General features: G+C 37.2%; 1 protein-coding gene across 1 annotated transcript in view; it reads left to right on the top strand.

Annotated features, from left to right (window-relative positions):
- The first annotated feature begins 3,530 nt into the window (after positions 1 to 3,530).
- LOC133048458 (calcium-binding protein 1-like) overlaps positions 3,531 to 26,303 on the top strand; it is a 46,556-nt gene continuing 23,783 nt past the window's right edge. Inside the window, exons 1-3 of the mRNA XM_061132119.1 lie at positions 3,531 to 3,676; positions 6,637 to 6,736; positions 10,230 to 10,352. Of these exons, the coding sequence (XP_060988102.1) occupies positions 3,531 to 3,676; positions 6,637 to 6,736; positions 10,230 to 10,352 (369 nt within the window). The remainder of the gene's footprint in view (positions 3,677 to 6,636; positions 6,737 to 10,229; positions 10,353 to 26,303) is intronic.

The raw sequence follows: 26,303 nt of genomic DNA on the forward strand, positions 1-26,303 counted from the left end.
ATGAACCTTCCCCTTCGCACTGCTTTTACAGTGTCCCATAGGTTTTGGGTTGTTGTGTTTTCATTTTCATTAGTTTCTATGCATATTTTGATTTCTTTTTTGATTTCTTCTATGATTTGTTGGTTATTCAGAAGCATGTTATTTAGCCTCCATATGCTGGAATTTTTAATAATTTTTTTCCTGTAATTGATATCTAATCTTACTGCATTGTGGTCAGAAAAGATGATTGGAATGATTTCAATTTTTTTGAATTTACCAAGGCTAGATTTATGACCTAGGATGTGATCTATTCTGGAGAAGGTTCCATGTGCACTTGAGAAAAAGGTAAAATTGATTGTTTTGGGGTGAAATATCGTATAGATATCAGTTAGGTCTAGCTAGACCATTGTGTCATTTAAAGTTTGTGTTTCCTTGTTAGTTTTCTGTTTAGTTGTTCTGTCCATAGGTGTGAGTGGGGTATTAAAGTCTCCCAATATTATTGTGTTATTGTTAATTTCACCCTTCATTCTTGTTAGCATTTGCCTTACATATTGCCGTGCTCTTATGTTGGGTGCATATATATTTATAATTGTTATATCTTCTTCTTGGATTGATTCTTTGATCATTGTGTAGTGTCCTTCTTTGTCTCTTTTCACATCCTTTATTTTGAAGTCTATTTTATCTGATATAAGTATTGAAACTCCTGCTTTCTTTTGGTCTCCATTTGCATGGAATATTTTTTTCCAGCCCTTCACTTTCAGTCTGTATGTGTCCCTTGCTTCGAGGTGGGTCTCTTGTAGACAGCATATATAAGGGTCTTGCTTTTGTATCCATTCAGCCAGTCTTTGTCTTTAGGTTGGGGCATTCAACCCATTTACATTTAAGGTAATTATTGATAAGAATGATCCCATTGCCATTTGGTTTGTTGTTTTGGGTTCATGTTCATACAACCTTTCTGTGTTCCCTGTCTAGAGATGATCCTTTAGCATTTGTTGAAGAGCTGGTTTGGTGGTGCTGAATTCTCTCAGCTTTTGCTTGTCTGTAAAGCTTTTAAATTCTCCTTCATATCTGAATGAGATCCTTGCTGGGTACAGTAATCTGGGTTGTAGGTTATTCTCTTTCATTACTTTAAGTATGTCCTGCCATTCCCTTCTGGCCTGAAGAGTTTCTATTGAAAGATCAGCTCTTATCCTTATGGGAATCCCCTTGTGTGTTATTTGTTGTTTCTCCCTTGCTGCTTTTAATATTTGTTCTTTGTGTTTGATCTTTGTTAATTTGACTAATATGTGTCTTGGGGTGTTTCACCGTGGGTTTATCCTGTTTGGGACTCTCTGGGTTTCTTGGACTTGGTGGCTATTTCCTTCCCCATTTTGGGGAAGTTTTCAGCTATTATCTCCTTGAGTATCTTCTCATGGCCTTTCTTTTTGTCTTCTTCTTCTGGGACTCCTATGATTTGAATGTTGGGGTGTTTCACATTGTCCCAGAGGTCCCTGAGGTTGTCTTCATTTCTTTTAATTCTTTTTTCTTTTTTCCTCTCTGCTTCATTTATTTCCACCATTTTATCTTCTACCTCACTTATCCTATCTTCTGCCTACATTATTCTACTGTTGGTTCCCTCCAGAGAGTTTTTGATCTCATTTATTGCATTATTCATTTTTAATTGACTCCTTTTTATTTCTTCTAGGTCCTTGTTAAACATTTCTTGCATCTTCTCAATCCTTGTCGCCAGGTTATTTATCTGTAACTCCATTTCGTTTTCAAGATTTTGGATCATTTTTATTATCATTATTCTAAATTCTTTTTCAGGTAGATTCCCTCTCTCCTCCTTTTGTTTGACTTGGTGGGCATTTTTCATGTTCCTTTACCTGTTGGGTATTTCTCTGCTTTTTCATCTTATTTAGATTGCTGGGTTTGGGGTAGCCTTTTTGTATTCTGGTAGTCTGTGGTTCCTTTTTATTGTGGAGGTTTCTCCCAGTGGGTGAGGCTGGATGTTTGGCTTGTTGAGGTTTGCTGGTTAGAGAAGCTTGTGTCGGTGTTCTGGTGGGTGGAGCTGGATTTCTTCTCTCTGGAGTGCAGTGGAGTGTCCAGTAGTGAGTTTTTGAGATGGGTCTGTGGGTTTGGTGTGACTTTGGGCAGCCTGTATATTGAAGTTCAGGGCTATGTTCCTGCGTTGCTTGAGAATTTGCGTGGTATGTCTTGCTCTGGAACTTATTGGCTCTTGGGTGGTGGTTGGTTTCAGTGTAGGTATGGAGGTTTTTGGATGATCTCTTATTAATTAATGTTCCCTGTAGTCAGGAGTTTTCTGGTGTTCTCAGGTTTTGGGCTTAAGCCTCTTGCCTCTGAATTTCAGTCTCATTCTTTCAGTAGCCTCAAGACTTCTCCCTCCATACAGCACTGATAATAAAACCTATAGGTTAATGGTGAAATCCACTGTGAGGGACACCCAGAGAGGTTCATAGAGTTACATGAAGAAGAGGAGAGGGAGGAAGGAGATAGAGGTGAGCAGGAGGGGAAAAAGGGGGATTCAAGAGAGGAGAGACAGATCTAGGTTGTACTCTGTTCCTTAAGTGTTCTCCACAGCCCAGAACACCCACAGAGATTCACAGAATTAGATTGAGAAGAGAAGGGGGAGGGAGGAAATAGAGGTGATCTGGGGGAGAAAATGGAGAGTCAAAAGGGGGAGAGAGTGATCAAACCAGTAACCACACTCCTGAGTAAAAATGGGTACTGAAGGTTGGATTCTTAAATGTCCAAAATTGATATAAAATACTGAAAAACAAAGATTAAAAGTCTACGGTAGAGGTTAGCCTCTTAAAAATAAAATATTAAAAAACTACAAAAACACAAAAAAATTTAAGAAATATATATGAAGTTTGCTTTAAAAATAGGGTCCTTTTTTTTTTTTTTTTTTGGCCAGGTTATAGTGGGTTATAAAAATGAAAATTAAGGAGCAATAGAGGAGCAATAGAGGACTTTAAAAAAAAAAAAGAAAAAGCAGAAAGAAAAAAAGAAAGAGAAAAAATTTTTAATTAAAAAAATTACAATAATAGTAAAAATATATCTAGGAATTCCTCTGGAGCTGTTGTGGGCAGTGTGGGTTCGATTCAGTTTCAGATAGCTCCTTGTTCGAGCTTACACTTCTCACTATCTATAGGCCCCTTCCAGTGTAGTCAGTGTGAACTACAGGGATTTTAATCTGTTGCACCGGTCCCTTCTGAAGCGGTTCCCTTTGTTTCTTTGGCTTCTGTTTGCAGGTCTCTTCAGTGTCTAATTTCCACCCTGAGACAAGCTGGCGGAGGTGGTCTCTTGTTTAGGTTCGCTTGTTCAGTCGTGCTGTGGGGAGGGAGGGCGCTGCAGACAAATGTCACTGGCGTGTGTGGGGAGCACTCGCAGTGTTCCGGCCACACTGGGTTTGCCCCCGCTCATGGGTGTGTGCTTTCCCCGTCTACACTGCTCAGGCTCCAGGCTGCTCTCCAGGGAGCGGGCTCTGAGTTGCGTGCACTTCCCAGGCCTAAGCCACTCAGGTTCAGGTTTTTGGGTTCTCCACAAAGATGCAGACTCGGTTGGGCCTGCGTTCGGCGCCTTTCCCGCGCCCGAGCAGCTCAGGCAGCCAGGAGCTTGATGGGTGCGCTCTCCCGGGTGCGGAGCGCCTTATCCCCCCGCGGTCCCAGCCTCAGTCTCTGTGCACGCTGGTCAGGTGCACCTTGTGTCTCTTCTGGGGAACTGGACTCTAGGAGCAACCCTCCCGGCAGATGTCGACCATCCAGAATCTCAGGAAGTCTTTGGTTGGAAACTGGGAGCCTGTTTGCCGTTTGGTAGGGGATGCCATCTCTGGGGCCGAGTTTGCCCTTTTCCCCTCCCCACTTCCTCCTGCCTCAGGTGGGGGATGGGCCAGCCTGCAGCCGGCTAGCTGTTCCCTGGAATTGCTCAGTCCCTTTGTTCTGCGAACTGCTGGCAGTGTGTTCAGGCCGGTTAATTTTTTCTCTCTCTTTCTTGCTATCCCACAGTTTAAGTTGCTATCTCACGTTAGCTCCCTCTGATTGCCCTCAGGGCATTCGGGCCTGGTCTTTACCCTAAGCAATGCCGCCTGCTCCTCTCCATTCAGCCCCCACTTGCTGGTAGTGGATGCGAGAGTCTGGGGTACTTTTCTGCTGGGAGTTGCTTTTAGGCATGTAATCTGTGGGTTTTGTTTATTTTTCCTCACAGTTAGGTTGCCCTCCAAGATTCGAAAACTTCCCCCAGACCCACAAGTGAGAGGGTTTCCTGGTGTTTGGAAACTTCCTCTATTACGACTCCCTTCCCGGGATGGATTTCCATCCCTAACTCTATCGTCTCTCTTTTTATCTTTTACATTTTGTCCTACCTCCTTTCGAAGACAATGGGTTGCTTTTCTGTGTGTCTGATGTCCTCTGCTAGCGATCAGAAGTTGTTTTGTGGAGTTTGCTCAGCGTTCAGATGATCTTTCGATGGATTTCTGGGGTAGAAAGTGGTCTCCCCGTCCTATTCCTCCGCCATCTTAGTTCTCTCTCTGAAATTATATTTATTAATGAGGTTGATTAAGATGGCTCCAAGAATTCCAAGAATGATCAACAGCAGACATCAACAGTGATGACAATGAACTGATGGTAGTCATACCCATGACCATCATATACAATCTTCTCCACTCCTAATGAGCTTTGCCAGTGGGTCCAGAGTGCTTTATAGGAATCATACCTGACTGATCCTTTTGATTATATTTTAGTTGGTTACATTTTTCTCTACATTCTTATACATATGCAGATTTATATTTTGAGATAGCATTGCTTATAGATGAAGAAAACATATTGGTTTCCAACAGACCTGGCTTTTCCATTCATCAGCTTCAGAACTTTGGACTCCTATTATCTTTATTAGCACAAAATTTCCTAATAATAAAATAGTAGTTGTAAATTATCTGCCTTACAGGGTTGTGATGACTAAAAGTAATTTCCCCTAGAACGTATCTAACTCATGTCTTGGCTCATAGCAGGGGACAAACAAATGTTAATTATTTTTTATTAATGCAATTACAATTACTATTAGAAAGTGTGTTTTATCCAAGTAAAAATTATACTTTTTAAAACTCAAATGAAAAGTTATGAAAAAATACAAATGAAAATCCCAAAGTTTTTTTAAAAAATAAGCTTTCTTGATGTTTGAAAAATTAAAACATCTAATGATCCAAAAATTACTTTGTTATATTGCCAGTTTGAAATAAGTTCTGTGGCTAACAGAATATATTAAAATAGTGAAACCATAATTCCATGAACTATAAATCATATTTAAACAATCAAAAATGATTTATTTCTTTAAGCTTTTAAGAAATTTACCATCATTTACAGTGCTTCATTGCTTTGCATTGTTTATTACAATAATTTTACTGCACAAATGAATATTAATTGAGAGGTCCTATTAAAAATATTCAACATTTCTCTAGAGTAATGACTTACAAGGGTAAATGTTATGTCTATTGTTTTGTTATTTTTATATTTACTTCGTTGACAAAAAATATAATTATCTTGCTTTGACCTTTTTTTTTATCTGAACATTAGGCTGTCTTTGAAAAAATATCTCTACTAAATAAAACATATTTTGCTTCTAAAACTTGTATATTTGTGACATAGGATCCTAAAAGACAAAAATAACTTTGAGGGTTATGCATAGCATATCTGGAGAAGGCAATGGCAACCCACTCAGTACTCTTGCCTGGAAAATCCCAGGGATGGGGAGCCTGGTGGGCTGCCATCTATGGGGTCGCACAGAGTCGGACACGGCTGAAGTGACTTAGCAGCAGCAGCAGAAGCATAGCATATCAACATACAAGTATCTTCTCATTTTTACTTCTTAACCATCTTAGAAAAAACATGAGTAATTATAAAAGTATTAAAGGCATTGACCATAACAGAAATAGTAGATTGTACATTTAAGGAAGAACAAGACATACTAAGTTTTTTGCTAAGAGGTATTCTAGGGCTTACCTGGTGGCTCAGCTGTAAAGATTCTGCCTGCTAATGCAGAGGACCAGGGTTCATCCCGAGGTCAGGAAGATCTGGAGAAGGAAATGGCAACATAGTCCAGTATTCTTGCCTGGAGAATCCCATAGACAGAGGAGTGTCATGGGCTACAATCCATGGGCCATAGAGTCAGATGCAACTTGGTGACTAAACATGGACATCAAAAGGGAATTCCAGCACATTTGCCCATTTATTAGCTGCAAACACTCGGTCCTGAGCTTTGTGTAGCAGAGAATAGTTAATAAAGCAGAGAGTAAGTTTAAAAAGAGAGACTGAGTTTAAGATCAGCTAACAATCTGAGGGCCTTAACACGGAGTGTTTGAGTAAGCATTAGCTGTTGTACAGTATGAGCTATTACAATTAATGTTTCAGCATACATGCCTACTGCTACTCTTAAAACAAAGTGAACTTTTTATTGATCATCTTTGGTTACCTGACAGATACAAGTTTGGGATTATTTTTAGAGTAGTCACATATTGCTGAAATAATCCTATTTCTTTTCTCCTTAGATATTTTTAATTTAATTATCCAAAAGTTCTGAATTAACTGATTTTGTATAGCTTTGAGATAATTTTAAGATATAGTGCTGCTAAAGTTATCAGATTTACATAATGTTCCGTTATAGGCATTACCTTTCCTGCTTCACCGGTCCTTTTGGAATCATTACCGTGAGAGTGATTTGGTTTAACAGTATTACCTTGTGGTATCATGATGTCCCTCTGAAGGTATACTTACCCTTATTTAGCAAGCCAAACGAGTGCTGTTAGACAAAATAGTAAACTTGGTTTTACTAAATAGATGCACATTATATCATTCCTGGAGTAACAGGCAAATTTGGCCTTGGAGTACAGAATGAAACAGGGCAAAGGCTAATAGAGTTCTGCCAAGAGAATGCACTCATCATAGCAAACACCCTCTTCCAACAACACAAGAGAAGACTCTACACATGGACTTCACCAGATGGTCGACACCAAAATCAGATTGATTATATTCTTTGCAGCCAAAGATGGAGAAGCTCTATACAGTTAGCAAAAACAAGACCGGGAGCTGACTGTGGGTTGGATCATGAACTCTTTATTGCCAAATTCAGACTGAAATTGAAGAAAGTGGAGAAAACCACTAGACCATTCAGGTATGACCTAAGTCAAATCCCTTATGACTATACAGTGGAAGTGAGAAATAGATTTAAGGGACTAGATCTTATAAACAGGATGCCTGATGAACTATGGATGGAGGTTTGTGACACTATACAGGAGACAGGGATCAAGACCATCCCCAAGGAAAACAAATGCAAAAAGGCAAAATGGCTGTCTGAGGAAGGCTTACAAATAGCTGTGAAAAGAAGGGAAGCAAGAAGCAAAGGAGAAAAGGAAAGATATACCCATTTGAACACAGAGTTCCAAAGGACAGCAAGGAGAGATAAGAAAGCCTTCCTCAGCGATCAATGCAAAGAAATAGAGGAAGACAATAGAATGGGAAAGACTAGAGATCTCTTCAAGAAAATTAAAGATACCAAGGGGCCAGTTCATGCAAAGATGGGCACAAGAAAGGACAGAAGTGGTAGGGACCTAATAGAAGCAGAAGATATTAAGAAGAGGTGGCAAGAATACACAGAACTGTATAAAAAGATCTTCACGACCCAGACAATCATGATGGTGTGATCACTTACCTAGAGCCAGACATCCTGGAATGTGAAGTCAAGTGGACCTTAGGAAGCATCTCTATGAACAAAGCTAGTGGAGGTGATGGAATACCAGTTGAGCTATTTCAAATCCTGAAAGATGACACTGTGAAAGTGCTGCACTCAATATGCCAGCAAATTTGGAAAACTCAGCAGTGGCCACAGGACTGGAAAAGGTCCGTTTCATTCCAATCCCAAAGAAAGGCAATGCCAAAGAATGCTCAAACTACTGCACAATTGCACTCATCTCACATGCTAGTAAAGTAATGCTTAAAATTCTCCAAGCCAGGCTTCAGCTATACGTGAACTCTGAACTTCCAGAGGTTCAAGCTGGTTTTAGGAAAAGCAGAGGAACCAGAGATCAAATTGCCAACATCCGCTGGATCATTGAAAAAGCAAGAGAGTTCCAGAAAAACATCTATTTCTGCTTTATTTATTTATGCCAAAGCCTTTGACTGTATGGATCACAATAAACTATGGAAAATTCTGAAAGAGATGGGAATACCAGACCACCTGACCTGCCTCTTGAGAAACCTGTATGCAGGTCAGGAAGCAACAGTTAGAACTGGACATGGACCAACAGAATGGTTCCAAATAGGAAAAGGAGTATGTCAAGGTTGTATATTGTCACCCTGCTTATTTAACTTATATGCAGAGTACATCATGAGAAACGCTGGGCTGGAGGAAGCACAAGCTGGAATCAAGATTGCTGAGAGAAATATCAATAACCTCAGATATGCAGATGACACCACCCTTATAGCAGAAAGTAAAGAAGAACTAAAGAGCCTCTTGATGAAAGTGAAAGAGGAGAGTGAAAAAGTTGGCTTAAAGCTTAACATTCAGAAAACTAAGATCATGGCATCTGGTCCCATCAATTCATGGCAAATAGATGGGGAAACAGTGGCTGACTTTATTTTTGGGGGCTCCAAAATCACTGCAGATGGTGATTTCAGCCATGAAATTAAAAGACACTTACTCCTTGGAAGGAGTGATGACCAACCTAGACAGCATATTAAAAAGCAGAGACATTACTTTGTCGACAAAGGTCCATCTAGTGAAAGCTATGGTTTTTCCAGTGGTCATGTATGAATGTGAGAGTTGGACTATAAAGAGAGCTGAGTGCCGAAGAACTGATGCTTTTGAACTGTGGTATTGGAGAAGACTCTTGAGAGGCCCTTGGACTGCAAGGAGATCCAACCAGTCCATCCTAAAGGAGATCAGTCCTAGGTGTTCATTGGAAGGACTGATGTTGAAGCTGAAACTCCAATACTTTGGCCACCTCATGTGAAGAGTTAACTCATTGGAAAAGACCCTGATGCTGGGAGGGATTGGGGGCAGGAGGAGAAGGGGATGACAGAGGATGAGACGGTTGGATGGCATCGCCAACTTGATGGACATGAGTTTGGGTAAACTCCAGTAGCTGGTGATGGACAGGGAGGCCTGGCATGCTGCGATTCACGGGGTCGCAAAGAGTCAGACACGACTGAGCGACTGAACTGAACTGAACTGAATTGAATATCACTCCTAGGATTTATCAGCATCTATCTTTGGTGATTCCGTATTTGATAAGATGCAAAACATTCCCATGGGTTCGCAAAGAGTACGACAGCACTGAGCGACTGAACAGAAACAACAAAAACATTCCTATTTTTCAGGTCTTTATTGTTGTCTTTGGCCTTCTTGCTTTTGTTGCCTTTATTATACTCTCATTCACTCTCACATTATGAACCAGTTGTCTTCTGGAACTTGGCCATTCTATTGACCCAACAATCTTGACTCAGATTTTTTTTTTTAATTGCTTTTTCTGGTGTCTTTTGTCCAAATTTTCTATTTAATCTTCAAAAACTTCACGATGATCTTTGCAGATACCACACTTCCGTAGTTGTTGTTTTTCATCTTATATGATCTTATCTTTTTCTTTCATCTTATAAGGAGTGAAGAGGAGGATTTATTTGCACTGTTGTGGTTTTCATTTGTTTTTTCCACAGAGGTCTGATAACTTTGTCAGATATAAGAAATTATCCACTGATTTCTTGTGATCATATTTCTCCTTGATCCTTGTCCCTTGACCACAAGTCTCAAATTTCCTCCATCTAGTTGTAGAGATTACCAGTGTGGTTTTTTAGGCATCCGTTGTTTCAGACAGACATAGACTCTTCCATTATGTTTCCTTGATAACAGCAAACTGATTTTTTTCACTCTATTTCCCTTGCTATAACATCTAATTGCTTAACAATTGCGAGCTCTTTATTGTTCCTCAGAACCTCCACCTGCTTGGCCCATAGTCAAATTGCGGTAACTGGTCCTGATTAATTGTGTACATCTGCAAGGAAAATATTCTTAAACTCTGTAGCAAGCTGGAGGTCTTGCTGGAGTCCTAGAGGTCATACAACAGGTTTTTCCTTCGTTTCAAACTCCTCCACCGAGTTTTCTGCTACTTCTTTGTAGGATTGTCCTAGTACTACTGTCTCTGCGGCTACCTCCAATAAGCTCGCCTTTTTGAATGAGCTACACCTGAGCAAGACTTGGTGCTGCAGAATTGCCAGGTGAATTTCCCAGCGTGCCCTGCGGCTCCCAAGGCTATTAGTTCTGCCCAGCCTAAGTCTCGCGGCGCTGAAAGGCCTCGCGGCGCTGAAAGGCCCAGCGTGCAGGTCTGGCTGGTTTGTAGTTCAAAAAGACCGCTCTGAGAGACCAATGAAAACAAGCAGTTTGGTTGATTTTGTTTTGTTTTTCTTGCTATTTTGGGGAAGACACATCAGCCTAAATTGCAACAGTGGAAAGGGGAAGCGAACCTGAGACTGGAGTCCTCACTAGTTTAGGTAAGGTCGCGCATAATAAAACAGAAGTTTGATATGTTATGACAGTGAGGATCTCTAACCTTTTAATTTGGGGTGGGGGCGGGGCAGGTATTGATTTATATGACTGGGTATTTTTCAGTATCAAATGTTTATATATATATATACACATATAAAACATATATATATATTTATATGCTTTAAAAATTACTTGTATACCTTGTGCAAAGTCATGGGTTTCTGAAAACATTGATATTTTGTCAAGTATAACAGTGCAGTTCTTGTGTTAAATTAAAATTGGTCATTTTTCATGGTTTGTGATAGTGATCTGTTTTCCAGTGTTAAAAAAGACTCTGAAGACATTGCCTATCCAAAACTAAGGTAATACTGAGTGACAGTTTGATTAGTCTTACTTATGTTCGAAAAGAAGAAAAGGAATATTCTTTGGGGCAGGAGTAATTAAGCGTCACTTAGTGTTCCTGTTCAGTGTCTGTGAACAAGTTTTAGTGTTATTAGAAGAACAAAAGAAGGTACTAGGTAGAGAGTAATGCCACCTCTCATTTTGTGACTGTTGTAGATGGAGAAACATAGCTTGAGCCTCAAATTCTGAAGACTGTTCCTATATGTGTTCAACTTTCTATTGGAATGAAGCACATCTCAGTGACCCAAATTTGGGAAGAATTTCATAACCTACACTTTAATGCTGGGGTCGGTTTAAGTCTGGTCCACAGTCAAACAGTAATGTTCTTATTCTGTGCATTTTCAAAATCAGCTCACTTTCTTTACTTATATTTTCCTAACTTTATCCATTTTGCTTTTTTAATATATGTTTTTAATGTTAAATGACAGATGTTTGTCAGATGATAAATTTTTTTGAAAGATCTATATAATGTATCCTTTTTCCAGTCAGTACATAGAGTGAGAGTTTATTAAGATCATTCAAGTTTTTCAAAAGAAATAAATAATCTTAAGTATTAAATAACATAAATATGTATTGCTATCTGAGTGGCAACTTAATGCATATATTTTATCCATTAACACAAAAGCTAACAGTTGTAACTTCTGTACATCCTGAATGATTATGTGGCTTGCCTTTTTTTTGCAAAGGGTTAGTTTCCCATTACATATAAATAGAACAAACCCACATTTCAATTGTTCAACCTGGAATCAAATTTTTAGACTAAAAAAGGGGGAGAAATCCCTACTGTTTCAGATATCTGGGAAACTAGCATAGCCCTACATATTAAAAAAGGTCTATATAGATATTTGTGATCAAGTACAGTATATCCTCATTATACTCAGGATTTTCCTTGACTGTCTTATATAAAATAACATTTCCCAAAGCTTCACACTATTCTCCTGTATGCTTTTTATTCTTTTTCTTTGTCATTTTAGATAACGTATATTGCAGTACAGTTGACCCACAAAGCTCTATTCTAAGTGTTTTGCATGTATCAATTTATTTAATATGCTCTACAAGATTGGGCCATTATTATCTGTGATGTTTATCTATGTTATTTCCACACATTTGTGTCTTGACAGTATCATGTTCTTGACTTCAGATTCTGGAGTCTTCTCTAGTGGGTCCCTATGGAGCAAAATATGAATCTAAATAATCCTATAAATAACATAAAATTGAAGGTAAAATCATGGGGACAATCCAGAGTGACTCTAAAGAGAAAGAATCCATTCACGGTAAAGCAGAAAGGAAATAAGTGCAAGAAAGCTTAAAAATGTGTTTATGAGAAACAGGCAGAGAAACCCTTGAGACTTCTGTCGTGGTAGTCTTCTATGTGCATTGTATGCATTTTTTAGCATAGACGAAGGGATGAGTAGGGGTTCTGGAATAAATCATAATTTTTATTTTGTCTGTCGTAAGTTCTGCTGTTGTAAGATTTTAATGTATATAATAGAATCCTGCATGTGCAATTCATAAATTAATATGGCCTGTCAAGGCAAGATGTGTTTAAAATCTAGCAGTTAGGTGACAAGGCAAAGTAGTTTTGAGGCCATCAGCAAGGAAGTCATTGTAAAACATGGCCATCTCTGGGTATTCTCTCATTTCAGTCCATAACCTTTCTCTCTATGGCTTTCACAGATCTATACCAGTGAGGCCATAGCTTTGTGCAACAATATTTTCTATCCTGCATCTTAGAAGGCTTGAAGCAGCTGAAATTCTGGGACCTATGTCCACAAACATTATACCACCATAGCCTAACCATCATCTGTGGTATCTGGGCATTTGAGATTAGAAGAGGGAGAGGCCATGGGCAGCAAAACTATCAACATGGCCGTCATGGGCAGCTTTCCAAATAGCTTAGCTCTCAGATCCTTTTCCTAATAACTTGCCCATATATTGTTTGTGGTCAAATGACTTTAAAAACAGGCCAGTCTCAGACTTACAGAAAAAAGGCTAAAACTCCACCTTCTCTGAGAAGTACACTGCCATGAGTGAATTTTAATAGAAGAATGTCTCCCAAATCCCTTTCTGTTTTAATATTACATGGTTGGCTTGTGGTTATGCATGAATCCTGACATAGTATGTGATGGTTGCTACTAAGGGAGCGTGAAGGAAAGAGAGCAACCGAGAAGAAAAGTTTCCTTATTTTGCAATGCTGTGGTTGGTCTTAGCAGATCTTTGTGATAGTGGATAGAAAGAATAAGTGAAGACTTCCATAGCTGGTCATGAATCTTAGGTGAATTAATCTTAAACTCTCTGAGCCTTAGTTACCCCATTTGTAAAATAGGACTAATAATAATGGCACCTACCTTCTAAGGCTGCTTGAAGATTAAAAAATAAAGTATATTTAAAGTGCCTATAATATTACCCTGTAATTAAACATTGAAACAATATTATTATTATTAATAGTAGCATATTATCTCAAAATTAGAATCAGTTTTGGTACTATGATATGGTTATACTAGTATTCTATACATATATTAACACTTGATACCATGATGAATTCTCAAAATAAGTTTTTATATAATGAATCTTACTTTTTTCATCAATGACAGATGCTACCTCAATAAAAGCCTAAAATTATTTTATTTCTGATAATTTGAAACAGAACACTGTTATGAGCAGCTGTCTTTTAAAATTTTTCTTATAACATTTCTAAAAAAGTTATTTTATATAAAAATTTCAAAATATGAATTAGTTATAAGATATCAGCTATTCTTTTTGTGTTCTTTGTGGCCCAGTTTCCAGATATTTAGTATGAAGTTCATGTACCATTTACAATTTATTGGACATATTCATTGTTAAAAATTTGCAAATATATATTTCCTCTTAAAAATTATATGCTGGGCATGTTTTAACTGTGTGTGTGGTTATGCAAGTTTGTAACCCTTTTTAATATCAGCTTTAAGTTTTATCTTTGTGACAGAAATAACAATTCTCTTATTCTCAATCTGCAAATTTAATCCACAAAGCTGGAATAGAGTATTGGGTATTTGTTGCCTTAACAAAATAACATGACTTCGAGATTGAAGAGTAACAACTACTATCCTTAAATTTCTTGGAGCAAACACAGAAGAATGTGATGAAGCAATCACATGATCAGTTTACTCTTTCTTCGGATGCAGTTGAAAAAAGTCATTATTGTTGTTATAATTTGAGTGTACTGTGCTTCCTCTGAGATACTTTGCTAGAGTGAAGAATTTGGCTGTGTCCCAGTATTTGACTGGCTAGTGCCTTTTTATCTTCAACATCTCCTGCAAAGGACCAGGGGACACAGGAGTGTGTATTAGCTCAGCAGGTTACAGAATATCTGTAAAAACAGCTTCTGATTCAAAGTATGACCCAGTATGTTAGATTATTAAACATATCATTTTCTAAAATCATAATTTATAAAAAAAACTCTTTGGATTCCTCTGGATAAGATTAAATAGACAGACTTCCATAAATCGTCACAGGGATGATCTAACAAACTACTGTACAACTGGTGAAAATAAATATCTGCTTATTAGCAGGTCAAAACTAAATCTCCAAAATTTGGCTGTAGTATCTCACAAAGATATTTACTGTACTGAATGTCAGAACCAGTGTTATACTAAGTCCTCTCATCTTAGGATAAACGTTATCCTTTCTACTAAGTTCTGTCCCTATTTTCCAATCTGCCAGAAATGGTTCTAGTAATGAAAATGAAGTAGAAATCATGTCTGCTAATATTTACTTTAATTGAATATTGTTGGTCCATCAACAGAACACTTCTTCTCCTTTGTAGGTGAAATTCATTAAGGAAAAGCTCCATATCCAAATATTGAGTGTAATACCAATGCTGTATAGATATTATCATATTTTCTCATATGTGTACATGGGAAATGTTTTGATCATGAAATAACACCAGTATCTAGGCATCTCCTGGGAGAGCTTATTTTAAATATTATAATTCAACTTTTGAGGTTTTTTAATGTAATATTGTATTTAAATGAGTATCAGCCATTATAATAACTGTAGTACATTTAAAGATTTTTTTCTAGTTACCATCAAATAAAATGCAGAGGAAAATAATTTTATGGAATATATTAAAAACTTAAGGAAGTTTTTTTCTTTTTGTTGTCTATTCTTATTTATTTACTCTTTTCTTTATAACTGTTGTAAGATATATATAAAATTTAACACTGTAGCCATTTTTAAAAATTCTGTGGCATTTAGTAAATTCACACTGCTGTATAACCATCACCAACATCCATCTCCACAAGCTTCCCTCAGCAGCAGCTCTGTAACCTGATGAATAATAATGCCCCAGCCTTTGACAACCACCATTCTATGTCATCTATAAGTCTGACTGCTCTCAGAATCTCATATTAAAGGAATCATACATTATTTGTACTTTAGTCATTGTCTTATTTCACTTAGAATAATGTCTTCATGGGTGATCAGTGTTGTAGCATGTGTCAAAATCCTCTTCCTTTTTAAGACTAAATAATATGTGCATACAGATTTGTTTATCTAGTCCATTAGGTTTAGAGTCATTGTGTGTTTCTGGTAGGAGTGTAAAAGGTAAGCTTTTCTATTTAAAAAATGAAAAAAAAAAAAACAAATCCTTAAGTTGTGATCTAGAGTGGGACTTAAGTTCATGTTGTGCATTTCAATACGTATTGGTTTTCTATTGCTGAGTGACAAAGTATTATGAGTTTAGTAACATTACAATATAAGTTTATTATTTCATGTTTCTCTATGTCAGAAATCTAAGCACAACTTAGCTTGGTGTCTTAAAAAGGCTGAAATCAACATTTGAGGTGAAGATCTTCTTCCAAGTTCACTGGTTTCATTTAAAATAAAACCATATAAAGAACTTATATAAAGAAACTGTACTCACAAAATATATTGCTGATCTCAGGATGTACAAGATGTACAAGTGTCTCAAAAATAAAACTGGAAAAAGCTTTTATTTTAAAGAGAAGGAAAAAAATAGGACTAGCCAGAACTTTGTGGGAAAGGGAGACAGGATGATTTAACAGAAAATGCTTCTCCCAGAAGTTGGTTCAAGTAAGGACAGAGAAGGTAAAAAAAGGTTAAGATAATTTGTAATGAAAGTGGTATGTGGAAAGGAGTAATATTTTGTGAAGTTTATAATGTTTCTTGCAGAATAGTGTTTGTGAACTAAGGAAAATATTTAAGAATCTGGGACCAAACCTTAACATGTAGTTATGAAACATTTAAGTATAATAATAAAGTACTTTAACTAGTGTAATTTTACTAGAGGATGGAAACTATAACATAAAATAAATGAAAATCTTTAGGTACTGGACAGTAACTAACTTTGAATATAGACTGACATTTGGGCTTTACAACACACCAATCATAATGATTTGAACTCTAGTCTTCTGTAAGAACACAATGATCTATTTTAAATTGTTCTCTTTAAAAATTGCACAGGGATAAATGAGTCACTTTTGTGGTACTCAGATATCATTTGTATTTTTCCAGTAGTCATGTATGGATGTACTTTTCCAGTAGTCATGTATGGATGTGAGAATTGGACCATAAAGAAAACTAAGCGCCAAAGCATTGATGCTTTTGAACTGTGGTGTTGGAGAAGACCCTTGAGAGACCCTTGAACTCAAGGAGATCAAACCAGTCAATCCTAAGGGAGATAAGTCCTGAATATTCATTGAGAGGACTGATGCTGAAGTTGAAGCTCCAATACTTTGGCCATGTGATGTGAAGAGATGACTCACTGGAAAAAAGACCCTGATGCTGGGAAAGATTGAAGGCAGGAGGAGAAGGGGACGACAGAGGATGAGATGGTTGGATGGCATCACTGACTCGATGGACATAAGTTTGAGCATGCTCCAGTAGTTGGTGATGGGCAAGGAGGCCTGGTGTGCCGCCGTCCATGTGGTTGCAAAGAGTCAGACATGACTGAGTGACTGGACTGAAATGAGTCAGTGACTTTGCAAGTTTCCCATGATATAATCTAAGTTTTTTTCCTCTCTTCCTCACACATAATTAGATATGGGTTAATTTTAGAAATAACTATGAAGTAGTAAATACTTTCATTGGAACACTCACTATCTGATTAACTTGCTTTTTCTGCAACACTTAATAATCAAGTTCATTAATTTTAGTAAAAATTAAGGTGGTCTGTTATCTGTATTCTCAATACACATGTAAATGGTAACATTTTGTTATATTATTTTACATTATGGCATTTACTGAACATGTACAATCTAATTTCTTCACAAATTAAAATTGATGACACACCTTGCATGTGTTTATTAGATAATTTTAGTACACTGTTTTTTCATGATGGTGAAACAAAAATAATTCTCATTTTGATGTCTGAAGCCAAAATGTAAAATTATTGTTTCTAGAATTTAAGAGGCTTCTCTTAGTGCTAAAACAATTAGGAGTTCTTTGATGTCATCAGTGAAAACGTTTCAGATAAGAGAAGTCATTGAAATTATAGACAACCATCTGAATCATGTATTTGCACATGCTCTTGGATGTTAAAGTTTTAATGTACCTCTGGAAAGCAGAGGTATTGTCTTGATAAGTGCTATGATATGGTAGGATTTATTTCTGAACCAAATTGTGGCAGTTTGGGAAGGAGATAATCCTATTCCAATTTGCTTCATATAGTCATTTTCCTTAGGCTAGCATGTTGAATTCTGAAAAGATAAACATTTCTCAGCAGGTGTAAATGGGAAAGATATTGTACAGGTTCACTTGGAATATGATTGCAAATTGTAAACTTTTAGAATGAAGAAAATGGATATAACTTTGTGTTGGGAAACCAAGAGACATAATCTTTAGAGTTCATCACAAACAAAATGAAAACACTTCCTTGATGCCCAAACCTTTTGAATTCCGATTCTGTTCAATACCAATATAGCAATCTTCAGGGAAGATAGTTTATTACCTGATATTTTATTCTTGATGGGTAGGATCATTATTCAACCTACTTAAGGCAGAAAGCAAAGAGGAACTAAAGAGCTTCTTGATGAAGGTAAACACGGAAAGTGAAAAAGCTGGCTTAAAATTCAACATTCAAAAAACTAAGATCATGGCATCCAGTCCCATCATTTCCTGGCAAATTGTTGGGGACACAGTGGAAACAGTGACAGACTTTATTTTCTTGGGCTCCAAAATCACTGCAGATGATGACTGCAGCCATGGAATTAAAAGACACGTGGTTCTTGGAAGGAAAGCTATGACCAACCTAGATAGCATATTTAAAAGCAAAGACATTACTTTGTCAACAAAGGTACGTCTAGTCAAAGCTATGGTTTTTCCAGTAGTCATGTATAGATGTGAGAGTTGGACCATAAATAAAAATTAATGCTTTGAACAATTGATGGTTTTGAACTGTGGAGATGAAGAAGACTCTTGAGAGTCCCTGGGACCACAAAGAGATCAAACCAGTCAGTGCTGAAGGAATCAGTCCTGAATATTCATTGGTAGGACTGATGCTGAAGCTGAAGGTCCAATACTTTGGTCTCTTGATGCGAAGAGCCACCTCATTAGAAAAGACCCTGATGCTGGAAAAGATTGAAGGCAGGAGGAGAAGGGGACCACAAAGGATGAGATGGTTGGATAGCATCACTGACTCAATGGAGATGAGTTTGAGCATGCTCCAGGTGGTGGTGAAAGACAGGGAAGCCTGGTGTGCTGCAGTCCATGGGGTCACAAAGAGACATGACCGAGCTACTGAACAGCAGCAATAACTCATGACCAATGAAACACAAAGGGAAATCTAATAGGATACTTTGAGGATATCCTTTGCCAAACTCTGACACAGACAGATGTTGGATGATTCTTCACTGGCATCATTCCTTTTCCTTTATTCCTGCCTTATAGCTGACAAGTTGTCTGGAATCAAAACAAGTATCTTGTTGTCATGAGTTGAAAATCTTAATGGTGAAAAAGATCAACAGCTATTATGGTTGAGCTGGAATCTGAAGACAGCCTAGTTTCTTCAAGGATTATTATGATTAACTCTGAGACAATCAGGCTTCAGACTTCTTCCTAAATAATATCTGTGTTGGTCATGCTTCCATTGGTTAGGCTTCTATTGCTTGCAGTTAAAAGTGTCTTACTGGTACAAAAGTTCAAGGAAAACTAGGAAGAAATCATAACAACAGGTTAACAAATAGATACAAGGACTTTTACCAATGGACATGTCAATATTGAAGAGCACTTAGATTTTGGGAAAGAAGGTGGAAGGCTGGGTCACACAAGAGGTGAGTTAAAATGAGAAGTGTGTTTGGGAGATTGAATATATCAGATACAGGAGATCCGGCCCTGAGTCAGACTAAAGTTTATGAAATCTATCTGATCATTGCTGTCTTTTTAGTAGCTGAGAAATTATAAAAACATGCATTTCACCTGTGAACATTTTCAGTCCTGATTTCCTGTAACTGAAATTTACTTGGTTCATGGAATAATTTTGCTAGTTCATGGTAAACTCAGGCATGTCTAGTTTATACTCGCTGTCTCTTTTGTCCCTATTAAATGAGTCAGCATTCACATGTTTCTACAATTTATTTTCCTTCTATCAGGTGATATTTGGATTGCCAGAATACTGGCAATGTACCATGGTGTGAGGGGTGATCTACATGCCATTCCATGGTTCTGTTCTTCCCTTGCTGTTCCCCACTCAGAAATAAGTCATCTTGAAATGAGTGTGGGTCTTCCTCTGTCCTTGTGGCATTAACTACCTGTAGTATCTATTCCTAGATAACATCTAGTATTGCAGAAAACTCTATCCTCTTGTGATTTTTGAAAGCCCTTTCTTTTCCCACTCTTTTCAGCTACTCACACACTCCCTTTTGAAGGCTGAGATTTTCACAGTTTTCCTTATACTTCTTATGCAAATGGTTCTAACAATTGAAATATTTTGTAATTTTTAAGATTTCATTCTAGCAGTTTTCAGAATGTTAATTTTGGGATCTGAAAGTAAATGCATTTACCTTTTAATTAAACTGCTTTTTGTTACCTTTTATCCACTGCTTTTATTATGCTAGTGGCTATGTATTTACTGCTGGTTTAATTCTGTTGACAAGGGAGGGATAACATAAACTGCAAAAACAAATGAGTTAAAATCAACTAGCCTGGCCTATGTACCATGTACCAAGGTACCTTGTTACAGGGAAATGAGATGCAGTATCTGACACTAAATTCCTTACAATCTATTGAGACACTCAAAATACTATAAATAATATAAAGTGAAGAGTGGTAAGAAACAGATTTGTGATTTTGTTTGTGATATTCTTAGTGTCAAATATTCTTAAAATGTATTAAAGTGTTGTAGTAAAGTATGTTTGTTATTAATTTAAGGGACTTTTGTCTTGACACGTATTATCCAAACATGATTATCAGTGGTTAGAGATTATCATAGGAATCGGAGAAAACCCAGTCCATTGCCTCTGTTCCCTTTTTTCATATTTATTTTGTTCCCTATTTCAAATTCTTGATGATTGACACTTATTACCACATATTAATGAAAGTTAATGGAGATCTTTGAAAGGAAAACTGACTCTTTGGAAAAGTTCACAGGTAAGGGAAACAGAATGTGAATCAAAGGAGATGTAGATGTTAAGAAAAGTAGAATCAAATTAAAATTAAACTTAAATAGAAAATAAAGTAAAAATTTTTGAGAGAAAAAAACAACTATAGAAATAAGAGTGACTGAAAAAGAAACTTTGAACATTCAGCTATTCTGGTATTTAAAAACAATATTCTTGAAGAGAAGGTAGGTAATGGCTGGAAGACTAATTGCCACTGAGACTGGAATACGGATCCTGAGCAGTTATGGCTTTTCAGGAAGAGGTGTACTCCCCACAGTTTATTCACCTGTGAAAACCAAGCCCATGTCCTTGCTTCTCTGCAGTGTTCTGCCCACCCCTTTTCCGTCTGGTTAAGAATATCTTCTGTGTAGTCTGATAGTACCAGCACTGACCCTAGACAAATGGGAAGGGTCCTGCTGTAGCTCCATGTATTGAGCGGGCCCCTCTCTGGTTTTCCTTTGAAGCAAGGGAGTCTGGAGTTAAAGAGACTTGCCCTGACTTCTAGACCAGTCTCTGAGCAAACGATTAGAAAGTGAAAGTATCTCAGTCGTGTCCAACTCTTTGTGACCCCATGGACTGTATCCTGCTTGGCTCCTCTGTCCGTGGAACTTTCCAGGCCAGAACAATGGAATGGATAGCCGTTCCCAGATGCCCTAACCTAACAGCTCTCAGCCTGCTTTTAAGAGTTGTGGAGCCCGCTTTCCACTGTGCCATTTTTATCAGAGAGTACATAATTGCAGAGATAAATGAGTGCAACATCTCTACCTGAGGGATAAAGAATAGTTGAACAGATATGAAGAGAGGCATTGAATTTTGTGTAATGGGTCTGACATGGGAAAAGTAGAGAACCTGGAAAATGCTCTCTAGATACTACCATATTCCTCTGCAGAATTGCAGAGGAGTTCAGTAATTCTGATTTTTAAAAATAATTTTATTTATTTATTTTTGGCTACTGGGTCTTCATTGTTTGTATGGGTTTTTCTCTAGTTGCAGAGAGCAGGGGCTACTGTCTAGTTCCTAATTACATGGGCTTCTTGTTGCAGTGGCTTCTCTTGTTGCAGAGCTTCTTTAGAGCATGTGGGCTTTGGTAGTTGTTGATTCCAGGCTCTAGAGTGCTGGCTCAGTGGTTGTGGCACACGGACTTAATTATTTCATGGCATCTGGGATCTTCCCAGATTGAACTCATGTCTTTGATTTGTGGGATCAAACTCATGTCTCCTGCATTGGCAGGCAGATTCTTTATCACTTCAGTGATCACTTCCCCAGCAGGGAAGCCCAGTAATTCTGAAGTTGTATTTGATCTTGAAGTTCAGATTCCTTGCATCAGTCCCCAACCTTTCTGGCCCCAGGGGGCAGGTTCAGGGGAAGACAGTTTTTCCATGGACTGAGTGGGAGGGAATGGTTTGGGGATAACTCAGTCGCATTACATTTGTTGTGCACTTTATTTCTAATCTGATGTTGCCAATTATCTGACATGAGGTACCGGCCCATGGCTCAGAGGCTGGGGACCCCTGCTTAAAGAATGATGCTAGTAAGGATCAGAGATTGTGGCATCATTCAGGCAGAAATTGTCCAGCCTGGATTGGGTGGGGCAATTTAGAAAATACATATCAGTCTCTCCAGAGACTGGAGGAGTTGGAAACAAGAAGGATAGACTAGTCAGCAAGCAGAGAAATATTTTCCCCTCTTCTCTTCCAACTTCAGCCTAACAACTGCAGCTTCTCTGAGAAATGAGTCATAGTTTTTGGAAAAGAGGGAAAAAAAAAGAAATTAATTTTGAAATTGTGCTGGACTATATCCCATTATTTTGGTATAAACTGCTGCTTTTTAACATAACTTTTAAATGAATCGCTCTCCTACATTTTTCCCATTTCTTCTTCCATTGACTGAACACTGCAATAAAAGGAACAGTGTTCTGGACTTGGATAGAAGCATGTGTTGAGGATGACAAAATTATTCTGTGAGTCTTGGTCCCCTCCTACATTTGGATTACTGTTTATGGAAAAAATAAGTATCCCCTTAATTTTGGGCCAGTGTTCTCTATGATTTCTTTGTTGTAGCATCTTATTCTGTTCCCAATTACTCTCTGATTGTCACAACATGGCTATATCAAGGACATGACCAAACATATTGAGATCTGAGGAAATGCCAGGCTGTATACATATTAGGCAAAGTAGAGTTTGGTGATACGGAATGATGTTTGCACAAGTTTGAAAACTAAATATTCTTAATTGGCCTACTAAAATTACATGTCCCTTTGTAGTTCAATAAACTTTGCATTGTTAACCTAGCAAATCCATGGAAAAAATAATTATTCTCATCTATTAAACATGGATATAATAGTTTAGATATGCAAAAAAGAAGCCTCTTCTGAGATTTTCTTGTGAGAAAATGACCTGCAGAGCACATCCGGCATTGTTGTTGGATGGTTTTGCTCTTTTTTGATCGTTGGTGTGTTCAGTGGGGAGCTATGATTGATTCAGTAAGAGGAAAAAAAATAAACAGTATTCTTTTGTCACCTCTCAGAAATTCTTATATTTTTATATTTTTTCATCTAGTGAAAAACTTTTAACCATTTCCTGCAGTAAAAGTTTACAAACTACTGTAAATTTTAGAGTGAAGAGAGTGTCTTGGAAAAATCAAACTGTCATAGTACTAATATATTCACTGATTCACAGAAAACAATATATGGGGCGTTCAGCTAATCTGTTTTAGATGTATGTTGTTTGGGGGAGGAAATCATTGTGATTAATTCCTTTGAGGTTAGAGTAATGCAGTTATTATTGTCGTTGTACAGAAATATTACACCATATGGTAACAAGATTTAGGGAGTTCCTTTTTAATAGCATTCTTTGTTTTTTCTTCCGGTCCTTCAAATGTCAATACACACAAAGAAATAACACTTTATGTAATTGGTGTTTCATCTAAAGTTAAGCAATGTATCATTAACAGATTTATAATAACCCAAATTTCATTGTAATTTAAATTGATTATATTTATTTATCTTATACCTGAACAGATGAAAGAAAACCCTATTCTATAATTTAGACTACTTTAATTAATTCCTATAAAACAATTGCTTCCCTTGCAAAGAGGTTATTTTGTCGTACTAACATGTACATATTTATGTCCATATTTGGATTAGAGAAAAGTTTTCATTTGTCCCATAAAAATTTTAAGGTAAGGACCTTATCTTAATCTAAAAATCATACTTTTTGTGGATTTTGTGTTCATATTTATCAAACACTCAGAGAAAGAACATAAAGCACTATTAATAATAAAACAGAAGAGAAACAAAGTGCCTCAAAGCTCCCCAGATATTTCTTTGTGGTCTTTAAGATCATATCAAATTTAATGAGCTGTGAGTAGTGGGTATTCTCTGTTAAGATTGGTTTAGCAGTTCTTAGTCAATTTTTGTTAGAATCTCATTTTCTCATTCACATATTTTTCATACAAAAATGGAATCAAATTGAGGCTTGCCTCATTTATTTAGGATTAATATCTGTGATGAAAGGAAATATAAACAGTGAAACAATTTAAAGGAGATCAGAAATAGTTAAAATTAGATTGTCACTTGTAACTGACTTACCTAATTCTTCATATTCAGTAACATCTGACATGTGAAATATTTTCCTATTTGTGGGCTTCTTATTTCACTTTTTACACTGCTATTATTTTCCTCCATTGATAGCAACACAATAACAGCAATGGCGATAACAAAAGTGTTTCTTAGGGAGCAAACATGCCACAGTTGAAATCTCCTGATTATCTGCTGTGTAGCTGCTCCTTGATTGTCCACTGCTGATTATTAGCTGTAGGTAGTTGATTATTAAATTAAACCACTTGTACTAGTCACTTATTCTCAATATTCCCCTTTCTTGATTTTCAGTCTGATTTATAATTACTGCCATGTAGGTTCTTCTCCCATCATTCTACTTAATGCTGTGTACTAAGTCAGGCAATAGACTTTTTTAATATCATGTGGAATGAATTTAATTTGTTCTTTACAAATTATTTTGTAAAATTATTTTGTTGTTAAATTATTTTGCTGTTCCCACCCTCTTAAAATTCTGACTCTGTTTCCCCTTACATGTATGTCATCATTTCTTCTTCTTATGTTGTTCCTTCTTCTTACTCAGCCTCTTCCCTTCACTCTACCCTCCTTCCTTCTCCTCCTCCTCCTCTTGCTTTAGCCCTGTTTTACCCACTGTCGCTTCTATCATTACCCTTTAATATTTTATAATCCAGTCCGGGCTTCTCACACCTGATTTCATCTCTGCATGTTAGTTACCATGTTTTGCTGTTTACCTCTTGAGAATATTATTTCCAACATCATTCTTCATAGATTTATAAATGTGGTTACCAATGGGAAAAAAGGGAGTGGGGGAAGGGACAAATTAGGAGGCTGAGATTAGCATGTAAACACTACTATGTATAAAATAGATAACCTACAAGGACCTACTATATAACACAGGGAACTATGCTCAATATTATGTAAAAACCTATAAGGGAAAAGAATCTAAAAAAAGAATTATATATATGTATGTGCTGTATACCAGAAACTTCATTATATTTTATATTGAGTATTACTTCATTAATGTATTTTTAAAAATTGTATTTCCAAATCTCTATTATACATTTTACTTTGATGGGCATTTAAAAAAATATGTATTTGCTTATTTGACTGCGGGTCTTAGTTGTGGCATGGGGGCAGGATCTTCAATCTTTATTTTGACTTCTGTGATGTTTTTAGTTGTGGGCATGTGGGATCTACTTCCCTGACCAGGGATTGAACCCCGGGCCCTTGCTTTGGGAGCATGGAGTCCTGGTCACTGGATGACCAAAGAAATCCCAACAAGCATTTTAAACTCAACACATCTGAAATGTAATGTATCATCTTGCTCTATCCTTTTCTAAACTGTTGTGTTTTCCTTTTCCCAACTGTTGTGTTTTCCTTTTCCCCCAAACTTGAAACATCAGATTCTCTCCTATATTTTTTAAAATTTTCTCACCCATTTATACCGATTAATCATAAAACTCAAATGTCTTTATACTCTCCATGTCCTTGTATCTCTTCCTCTCCATCTTTTTTATATACTTGGGTCATGATTCAAGTCTCCAACATTACTTATGTGGAGATCTGGGTCACTCACCCAAATCATCTTTCTGATATCAGTTATGTCGCTCTCAAATCAATCCTCCAAAGTCTTTTTTTTGGGGGGGGGGAATCTTTGATTTCAAATTTTATTTTTTGATTAGTTCAAAATGAACAAACTCATAGACTTACTAAACAAACTTAAGGTTACAAAGAGGGAAAGATGGGTGGAGTGATAAATTAGGAGCTTGGAGTTAACAGATACACATGACTCTATATAAAATAGATAATAAACAAAGACTGACTGTATAGCACAGGGAATTCTACTCAGTACTCTGTAATAACCTATATATATTGTCTATATATCATTTCAGTTCAGTTCAGTCACTCAGTCGTGTCCGAATCTTTGTGACCCCATGAATCACAGCATGCCAGGCCTCCCTGTCCATCACCAACTCCCAGAGTCCACTCAAACCCATGTCCATTGAGTCGGTGATGCCATCTAACCATCTCATCCTCTGTCGGCCCCTTTTCCTCCTGGGCTCCCAAACCCTCCCAGCATCAGGGTCTTTTCCAATGAGTCAACACTTTGCATGAGGTGGCCATAGTATCTGATTTTCAGCTTCAGCATCAGCCCTTCCAATGAATTGCCAGCACTGATCTCCTTTAGGATGGACTGTTGGATCTCCTTGCAGTCCAAGGGA

The sequence above is a fragment of the Dama dama genome, chromosome 29, assembly GCF_033118175.1.
Source record: "Dama dama isolate Ldn47 chromosome 29, ASM3311817v1, whole genome shotgun sequence".
Lineage (NCBI taxonomy): Eukaryota > Metazoa > Chordata > Mammalia > Artiodactyla > Cervidae > Dama > Dama dama.